Below are 10,223 nucleotides of genomic sequence, written 5' to 3'. Positions count from 1 at the left end.
AAAAAACTTCCTTGCCTGGAGCAATAATACCGGCCATTACTAAGCAGTGCTCCCCAGTAGCGGGGTTTGTCTTTCCCGGAAGACAAAAACTCGCTTTTCTTTGCTGGATTCGGTCGGTTGTTGCAGCTCGCTGCAAACGCAAACTCCCCGCTCTCGAAGCGGCAAGCGAGGGCGGATAGTGCGGCCTTCCCGAACCCGAGCTCTAGATGGCGCCAGAGAGCCGCACTCGCCAAGCTCCTCTTAAAGGAATCAAGAGCGACTGTCAAACATAAAAGCAAATCAGAGTTTTCAGTTTTTTTAATGTGTTAAGAATGTTATTCCTTAAGAAAATTTGTAGCTAAATTATTCTCACTTAAAATAAACACTTAGTATACCAATTACACAAATGGGCGGGATTTATGTAAGATTTACTTCATCTGCATTTTTGTAGTGGGAGAGAGCCTTGGCGAATACAGATAATAGATGCAAATAAGATTAGAGTTAAAATAAATAAAGTTTCCATCTGAATAAAAAGAAATTCAATTTTACACGACTTATAACGATTTGACGGAATGTCCAGACAAGCCGCTCAGGTGCACCATCTAATCGCGTCAAAATAATGTTTTCCCTCCTGAAGAAGAGAAAAATCTTTCTCTTTTCTTTCTTTTTTTCGTTCTTTCTCCGCAACTCCCCCCCCCCCCGCCCCCAAATCAGGTAGAATTTGATTCACTCCAAGGGTTAAAAAAAAAAAAAGTAAATAAAGCCAGAAAAGGCAGAACTCGGCGGGAGGGTGTGGATTGCGGCTGGTTGAGAGAAGGGCCGAGGAAAACTTGGTCTTCGTTCCTCTCCTGCGCAGGAAGAGAAGCTACAGCGCAGGAAATACTTGGAGACACCGGCTGAAACGAAATCGAATTTCCTCTCACCCGGGACTGAGAGGACTCAGGGCCCCTGCCTGCGCCCCCAACCCCACACCAGCCTCCGAGCTGCGGCCCTCGCCTGCGCCCGGACCACAGCCGGGCCCAGGAGCCCCGAGGTGGCCCTGGGGAGACGCGGCCCCACCTCGGGTGGAGGCCGAACTCGTCTCGGGGTTCCTGGGCTCCCTCCTCCCACGCCCGCCCTCCCCAATTTGCTGGGGCCCAGCGGGTCGCCGCCTGCTCCGACCGAGGTATCCCCGCGCCGCCAGGGCCCCCTGCGCCCGGAGGTTGGGGAAGAGGGCGGGAGTCTCCCTTGCCTGCTAGTTTCGGCTGGGGGCAGGGGCCCCCTCCCTCCGCGTGCAGGTTCCGCGAGCTCCGCTCTCCCGGCTGGACGCTCACGCCAGCCCGCCGCCCGCGGTTCTGGGGAGCCGCGGTGATGGACGTCCGCTGACCCGCGGGGCACAGGCAGCGCGCAGAGGCCTTGATCACTGGGCTGCGGAGGGAGTCGCGAGGCGAGCGGGACCTGCGCGGCCAGGCCCTTTGATCTGCCTTTATTATCCACGAGAAACAAAGCTGCCTGGGGCAGACGCCCGGGCGCCCTTATTCCCCGGGAGACCCCACCACACCCTCACCTCCGCGCCGCTTACCCTCAGGCCCCCAAACACGCCAGGCACGCTCTCGACCTCCAGCTCCTTGGCCCCAAGCCCCTAGGGTGAACGTAGCCCTGGCCAGCTTCTCCAGGCCGGGCCTGGACGAGAGGGCGCGCGGAGTGTAGGCTGGGGGCCCCGGTGATAAACTGAGCCAGAAGAGAAAATGGCCAGAGAAAAGAAACACTCGAGGAAGATCCGGCCAGCCGAGGTTTTGGGGACGCAGGAAGGCAGAGCGGGAAGTCACCCAGCCCGAGACTCTGCAAACGCCCGACTGGAGACCTTCGCTGTACATTTTATCGCTACTTTGCTACTTGGCTTTTCACTGCAGTTTGAGAGAAAATTTTTGTTGACTTAATAACAACAGTTTATTTTTTTTTCTCCTCTATAAAAATCAAAACATTCTTTCCAGTTCCCAAGACAATAATTTTTTTTAAATCATCACACTGCCCCACACACTGAGGCTGACTTTGCTTGTATTTTCTATTGTGAGGGGAGCCTTTTAGATATAGTTTTTATTCTGTAAATATGTACTTCATTTTCTAAATTAACATTTTTTCGAATTGCGAAATTATTTCATTTACCAATTTTCTTTTCGTTTCTCCCTCTCTTTTAAACCGGGGCTGTTAAGTTGGTGGTCAGAAGACAAAGAGAGTGAAAATAATTTTCATTTCAATAATTGCCTTCTGGTCAATTTAACTGTGCCTTATTTTGAAAGAGACTGTCTAAATGAGATTCCTGTCCCAAATGTGTTCCCAGGCCTGATCCCAGCCTTTAATTATTCCTGAGTTTTTTTTTCTTCAGAATAAGACGCCGCACTGAGTAATCACAAAGAAGTCAGAGAGCATCCTTGAACCTTTTCAGAAGCAGCGCCACTGATATTCAAATAACCTGCGAGGGCCATTTGACGGCGCGGGGACCTAGGCATTTCCAATTCACTATTTGCATAGATCAGCCGTCTTTGAAAAGGAAAGGAGCAGTTGTCTTCCATAACATTAAAAAGCCTAGTTATCAAATCAAGTGCTTAGTTTGGGGGCTTTTAAAACGTTTACATTTTATCTCAGGTTGCCCTTTACCGTTTGACATGCAAATTTGGTGCAGTTAATTTAGACAATTAAAAAGATCTTCAAGGGAGCTTTGTCACGGAGAATATTTGGAGTTTTCCCCGTGGACCAGCTGAGATAAAGTTGGCCAGAACAAATGATGTCTAGGAGATTAATTAGATATTTGATAAGACATGAATCCCTAATAAGGGAATACAAGGCACAGGGGGCTGCTGTGTGCTCTAAGTCAAAATTAATAACATTTAACAAGATTTTCATTTAGGCATGAAATGTCTTTTCCGGGGTATTGACTCTAGCGATTTATTCCCTTGAGTCACCTCCCAACCGTAGAGGGGTCTTGGGAGGAAAAAGACTTCTTTTTTAAAAGCTTTTTCCTTTCACTCATTGTGTCTAAATCGCTTTTTAAAAACAAACAAACCCACTGGAGTTTTGTCTGACCTCTCTAGCAGGGGTAGGCACCTCCCCAGTTAAAACTGCCAAGGACCTTTGCTTTTTCCAACGGGTTCCAGAGTTTTAAAATGTCACCTTTTGAGAGCTGTCTCCTTAAGTAATACAACTACACCTTATAACCCCATTTAATTTATGCTGTTAATATACAAATAAATAATTCTGACTTCGCAAAAAACATACATGTATTATGGCTTTTTATAACTCACATAAACCTTACATTGCCTAAGACTAACATTAAGGGAATTTTTCCCAACAAAAAAAGTGTACCCATGTAAAGGTTACTAGTCGGGGTGGGAGGGGTAACAGGATTAAAAAAAAAAAAAGAAAGTGTATTGTTCAGAGTCCTTTAATAATACCAAAATGAAAATATGGTGTCAAGATTTTCTTCATACAGATAAACGCATTTAATTTCTTTAGATGACCTTAACTTACGTGTTTGTGAGTGAAATGATAACTCAACATTTTAAATATCTTTTACATATATACTGACTTTCACAAAGTGCATCAGAAAATTAAAAAAAAAAACTCCCTGAATTTCAGGAATTCACCAAAGGGAAAAAAAAAAAAACCTCTATTCGAATGAACACTTACAAGAAAATAAAAGAGAACACAATCTTTTGAACCCTATTTATACAGATGTTATGAAATACAGAGAAACTGTCACTAGACTTCCAGTTTAATTTCTCACCTTCAGCCTTTTTTGATGCTTCCTTTTATAGGAAAAAAGTTTCACTGTAAGTAGATATCAAGCAGGACTTGGAGCATTTTATATATAATATAATCCACGCAAAGGGTCTGTTTTTATAGGTCCCGTTTGTTCTCAAATGTTCTGACAGTCCTTTGCAGGGTGGTGACTCGTTTTTTGGAGAAAAGGAAAGAAAAGGGTGGAGGAAGTGGGTGGGCGGTGGGGAGAGGAGGGAACGTTTCTATGTATTGCTCTTCGCTCGAGAAGTTTGTGCGAGTGGTGTGTTAGTGTGTGTGCACGCTTGAGTGTGCGTGCTTGTGGTTGTAGGTCTCCGGCGTGTGTGTGTCTGTGTGTGCAGTTTTTTAAAGTGTTTGTGTCGCAAGTTGGTTCGCTTTTGTTCCTGGAACACGCGTTCGATTCTCATCTGGGCTCGGGCAGCAGAGGGGAGCTCCTGGCTTGGCAGGCGAGCGGCGGTCCGCGAGCCGGATGCCGCACCACCTCGCGCCGGCCTGGGGGCGGCCCGGGAGCCCCCGCCCGTCCATCCCCCGGTCGTTTGCCCTCCGAACCTCTCGCTCGCTTTCGTTGTCTACTCGCTCGCTCGCTTCCTCGCGCCTCTCGCCGGATCTCTAAGAGTCGTTGGGGCCAGACGCGGCTTCCTTGCCTCCCGCCGAGGCTGCCACCGCAGCCGCAGCCGCCGCCGCCGCAGCCGCCCGGGCCGCACTGACGCCGGAGTCGTGCAGGATGAGGTCAGGGGACTCGGAGCGGGGCGTCTCCAGGTTGCTGGCGTCCGTGTCACTGTCGCTGCCCTTTTTGCCCCCGCCGCCCCCGTTGTGCGTCTTAATGTGTTTGCTCAGGTGGTCGCTGCGCATGAAGCGCTTGTTGCACACTGGGCAGGCGAAGCGCTTCTCGCCCGTGTGAGTCCGCAGGTGCCGCTGCAGCTCGTCCGAGCGCGTGAAGCGCTTGCCGCAGAAGAGCCAGTTGCACACGAAGGGCCTCTCTCCCGTGTGCCAGCGCAGGTGCGCCTTCAGGTGCGACGTCTTGCCGTACACTTTGCCGCAGCCCGGGATGTGGCAGCTGTGCAGGCCCTTGCGCCGCAGGCTCGCCCCGGCCGGGCCCAGCCGCTCCGCCTCCTGGCAGTTGGGGCAGTCGCAGGTGGCGCGGCCGGAGTAGCGGCGGGCCGAGCGCGCCGAGCTCCCCCCGGCGGCGGCGGCCGCGGCGCCCGAGATCATGGCGCTGGCTGCGGCGGCCGCCACCGCGGCGCTGGAGTCCGAGTAGGAGGGCAGCACCGGCTTGAAGCCGTCCTGGGCCAGCAGGTGCTGGCTGGTGGAGAGCAAGTGCGAGGCGGCGGCGGCCGAGGAGCCGAGGCCCGTGGAGCTGAAGGCCGAGTGCGTGAGCGAGCTGAAGTCGGGGTTGTAGGTGCTGAGCTGCGAGTGCAGCGAGGCTTGGGGGGCGCCCGAGTGCAGCGAGCTTTGGAGCCCCCCAGCGGGGTTCTGCACCTCCAGCCACGAGCCCGGGCTGCTGTGCACGTCCCACCACGACGACGCAGCGCCGTTGGTCACCTCGCCCGCCGCCAGCGTCGAGTGGAAGCCTGACTTGTACCACGACTCGTACGGGTGCGCCATGCCCACGCGCGGGTACAGGCCGTCGGCCGCCGTCGTGTGCACCTTGGAGATGAAGGCCGATTGGCCGCCCGCCTCCTGCGGGGACACTCCGGCCGCTGCCGCCGCGGCCGCCGCCGAGTTGGAGAAGAGGCCGCCGTAGTCGCTGCTGAAAGCTGACGACGTAGGGGACGTGGAGGCCAAGCAGAAGGCGCTGTTGGCTGCGCCCGAGCCTCCCGCCAGGCCGCCCGAGCCGCGGCCGCCTGTGGCCACTGCGAAGCCCGAGAGGCTGGACCCGAGGTTGCAGCTGGACGAGGAGCGCTTCCAGGGATGGAAGCCGCCCTTGGCGAAGGCGCTCGACTCCGGCAGCGTCGTCAGCGGGCTCGTGTTGCCGATCTTGTTACAGGTCGCCGCCAGCATGGCCAACGGGGTCGTTCCGAAGCGCGGCTCTTCCTAGAGTGGGTGGGGTGGGGGAGGGAGCAAGGAGGAGGAGGAGAAGGGCAGGAACAAGTGGGAGGAAGACAAAGTGCACCCGTGAGCAGCCCCGTCCCCCAGCCGCTCGTCCCGGGGCGGCGGGCGGGGGGGTCGTGGCCCCCCAACTCGCGCCTCCTCCCGGTGCGCTCGCGGAGGATGCCCCGCGCGGGGCGGAGGCGATCCCAAGAGAGAGGGTCCCGGAGCTGTAAAGTTGTTCTTCGGTGGGGCTACAAATCAAAGATGTGTCGGTTCTCCCCGCCTCAGTCGCTGCATATCCTGCCCCAAACAGGACTCAAGTCGCTCGCCTTCCGCTCGCCATAAGCCCGCTCCTCTCAAAGAAGCCCCCAAGTCGCCCTCCGGGATGAAGCGCGGAGGTTAACACAACGACAGCAAACACCAGGTGAGGGCAGAGGCGGCCGGAACAGCGGCCGGGGTGGGGGAAACTTGGGGCACTGCTCCCAAGGGTGGCTGCGACTTCATTCTTTTTAATAGAAAACGTTTTAAATGTTTACATACACACACACACGAAGACAAGAATCCGAGCAGAAGAGACCCCCGCGATGGATTTCAGTCATAGACGAACTAGGGAGCCGCAGAAGTGTAAATGTTAACGTGACTACATGGTCTGCAAAACGATTAAGACTGTTTTCTGGAAACACTGTCGCGTAATTGCAACAATCCCCTAAGCAAGGGTGGGGGGGATGGGATATAAATCACGCGGGGAAGAAAGGGAACCTCTAAAACCAAATATTGAAAGGACTTGCTTAACAAATCCTTTTCTTTCAAAGGCACCTCCTGGATTCCAATAATTTGTAAAGAATCAGCCCCAGAAATGTGGAAAGTGCTCAAAGAAGCTGAGGCTGCAGTCGGGCAGCAACAGTTTCTCCAGAGCCGCCAACCTGGAGAAGCCATAACGAAAAATTACTCCTGTTAAAACAAGCAAATACCGCACTTTCGACTTACCCCAAGTATAGACGTGGCCATAGCAGGTCCCTGGGTGGCGTGGCGGGGCCTGGAGCGAGGCTGAGCCTGGCGGCTGCTCGGAAAAACTATTCGGGTTCCGCGCGGCTCCCGCGTCCCCGCGCTCGCGCCGAGCGGACTCAGGGCTCCAGCCGGCTAAACTCAGCCTAAGTGCGAGGAGCACCCGCTTTGAAGTGCCGCTGGCTGCGCTTCTTACCCAATGAGGGCGCAGGCAGAGCAGACGGGAGCTGCCCAGCAGCCAATCAGACGCACCGAGGGGCCCAAGCCCGGGCTCCCGGCGCGTGCCAGTCACCGCGGCTAGCTGGGTGGGGGGCGGGGGCGGTCGCCGGCTAGGGACTGAAGAAATTACAGCGCAATTAAAAATTTACACACACTCACCAAGCCAAGTTTAAGTATCGTTGAGACCGAGTCACAAGCTTCCCCACCCCCCCACCCCCCCCGCGACCTCCCTGAGATGATGCAAGTTAGGACTGACAGTCCTCGACTCTCCACTTGTGGGAAAGGAGACAGGAGGGGAGGGGGCGCCGAGGCGGAGGCCACACGAGCAAGGCCCAAGTAGAGATGAAAATGTCAACGCTCACTTTGTGTATCCAGGCTCTCGCCTGCGGAGCACAACTTCAGCTGGAATCCATCATTCTCGCTCGCGATTGTATTATTGTCACTTGTCTACCTGGTTCCAGATTCCCACTGGATTCAGTTTTACTCTGAGTCACATTGAGGAGAAAGGGTGAAGGGACAGCTCCTCCGAAAGGATAGAAATAGGCCTCTTCGTCTAGGTCTACACCCACAGACTTGTTGGGAGGGCCTGGAGCCTGCCGCATCCCGCCATTTCCCCTAGCGGTCTATGTGACTTCCTAATTGTCGCTCTGGCCTCTGACCCAGTGGGTAATACAAGTGCCACTCACACCCGAAGCTTCAAGTGGTAATTGAGGGCACCCTTTGTACCGTTTGCCAGCGCCTAGATACCAGGTTAACCCAGTTGTCAAATATGACTAAACAGTGGGACGTGCTGATTATCTGCCGGGTTTCGCTGGGGGCTGGCGTGGGGGTGGGAGACATCAGCCCATACAACACGCTGCACGAAGCCGCTTATTTTCACAATGCAACGACTTTGGAAACAGAGATCGGCGCGAGCCGCGTCCGCCCCCACCGCCACCCCCGCTGAAGCTGCAGCTTGCTCGGCTGTTTGTTTAACCCGGTGAAGATTTTCATGTCACGTTTCAGCCCTGAATCGAGTTTCTTGCCCCAGCTCCAACCCCCTCAGACTCCAGGCTGCCTGGGCCTAGAGGCTCCTCTGAAGGGCAAGGACGCCGGGTTGAGGGGTGGGCTCGCCCCTAGCTCCCTGCTTTCCTGGACGTGCTCAGGGAGCTTCTCCCCCGGACCTCTGTCCGTGAGTACCAGGGACGAGGCCACACGTGGGCGCCTCCACATTTTGCAAGCTGGAAGCATCTTAAAGTCCTCTTCGGATCCTGTCGTGTGAGAAGACACGTCCTCAAACAACTAACTACGCTCCTGGAGCCCCTCAGTACTCGCTGAGGCGGTTTTGTTTTGTTTTGTTTTTTCTTTCTGGGTCTCCCCCTCTTTTTCTTCAGGGTAGACAGGAGCAGCTTTTGAATCAGAAACATCAGCGCCCTCGACAGACGTGGGTACTGGTTTTAATGTACCACATTTCCCCCTGCAAACCCACATCCTGCTCTAAAAGACATTTTAAGCCAGGAACCTCAACAGCTTGGGTGCAAAAGACGAGTTGTTGCGGAGGGGGAGCATACAGTACCTCTTGACCCAAAAAGTGCGACCACCGTGGCTCATCTCTTGGCCCTGAGATGGAGCCTGCGTGCATCCTGGTGCACTTCGTAGGTGGAGAAGACTATATGGGTTGCTTTCTTTGCTTTTCGTTAGAATATCTTGGCTCAAATGCTCCCCGCCCCCCCACTTTGGTCTAAGGTGGTGAAAAGGCCGGGGAAAGTACGACAGAGAAAGAGGAGAGAAGGGGGAGAGAGTGAGAAGACCCGCGCGGCTCTAATGAAGCTTTGTGTCCTGGGGATTGTGATAGAAACTGGCGGGGGAGAGGGGTAGGAGGGAGTGTGGAAAGCCCCGGGGACTCGGCGTGGAGAGGGTGAGGCGGCATCCTAGCAGCCTGGAAGAACCAGAAAGCCCGGCAGGGGGACCCGGGAGCCCTTCCCAACAGGTGACTTCTGCCCTGGGAGAGCAGACTGGTGTTCGGCTTCCCGTAGAGTCTTCGCGTCGATTTACTAATAGAGGGATTGTTAAGTGGCAGCGAGGCGTTTCCGACTCACCCAGTGCAGCCCCGGGAGGAGAAGCGCAGAGGTTCCCCCCAGCCACCTCCTCCCCCACCCCCAACACACCCTCTCTTTAAGGAAACCTGACAAACTAATAAGACAATCCAAAAAGCCACTTAGCACTGGTGACATTTTCAAGTCAACCATTTAAAACAATTCACGCTGGCACCTCTCCGGGCGCCCGGGTTGCCTTCTTCTTCTCCTCTTCCTCTTCCTCCCTTCTCCTCCCCTCCCCCTCCCTCCGTTTTCAGCGTAGTTCCAGCTGTCAGACTCTACGTGGGCACTCGGATATTCTTTAGATACACATCACCGGATCACAATAAAAGTTGGAAAATCTTCCAGATGATCACAGGTAGACGCCTTCAACTTTAAGGTGGGGTGCCCAAGGAAATCTTTCAGAAGTCCAGTGTTTTTTTTTTTTCCCCCGTGTGACAGATTTTTTTCATCCTCCAAAAAATCTAGTTTTTAAACAAAGATCAATGTGTTATGCTGAAGTGTTGAGCTGACTGTTAAAACATTTGGGGAAATAATGACAATGTAACAAAGGCCTGGTTTGGAGTGAATCATCACCCTTTTAAAAGTTAAAGCAATTTTCAGGAGAATAGCTTTCAGCAAACGCTTTACATTATTCAAAACGGCCAAATAATGCTCTATTATAGCGCCTGAATGCTGCCAGTCAGCCCCTAAGTGCAATTTGTGCAAAGGCCCCGGTGCCTTATCTCCACTTCTTTATAAAGAGGTGAATATAAAACAATTTCTTCCAAACCCAGACAGAGAGCACGAAAATTGCTTCCCTTTCTGCAATCAGGGCAATTTAACTGGAGTGCAATTAGCACTATTAAATGTCGATTCTGCATAAACAAATCTGACTGAGCAGCGAAAGTGGGGTGAGAACCTCATATACACTGAAACTGATTTTTTAAAATTATGTATCCGGGTCCTTTACAATTGATCCGTGACGTTTTCATCTTGGAATATATTTACATCGTAAATACGGTATGGTTAAATCAACATAATTTTTTTTTTGCAAAATAAAATTTCAATACGAATCCTAATAAAGAAGAATAGGGTAATTAAAGGGAAGAGTTCACTTCCTTTGAACAAATATTATTTCCCCCATCTTGCCTCTCC

General features: G+C 53.0%; 1 protein-coding gene across 1 annotated transcript; it reads right to left on the bottom strand.

The window, feature by feature from the left end:
* Positions 1-3,007: 3,007 nt before the first annotated feature.
* SP9 (Sp9 transcription factor) lies at positions 3,008-7,137 on the bottom strand. Its single transcript, XM_043488357.1, has 2 exons — positions 6,775-7,137; positions 3,008-5,790 (listed from the first exon to the last, which is right to left on the bottom strand). Exons 1-2 carry the CDS (start codon positions 6,793-6,795, stop codon positions 4,366-4,368), a joined length of 1,446 nt encoding a protein of 481 aa, XP_043344292.1. The 5' UTR covers positions 6,796-7,137; the 3' UTR covers positions 3,008-4,365.
* Positions 7,138-10,223: the final 3,086 nt, after the last annotated feature.

The sequence above is a fragment of the Cervus canadensis genome, chromosome 15, assembly GCF_019320065.1.
Source record: "Cervus canadensis isolate Bull #8, Minnesota chromosome 15, ASM1932006v1, whole genome shotgun sequence".
Lineage (NCBI taxonomy): Eukaryota > Metazoa > Chordata > Mammalia > Artiodactyla > Cervidae > Cervus > Cervus canadensis.
Note: the sequence above shows the minus strand (reverse complement) of the source record. Positions and strands in the feature narration are given on the sequence as shown.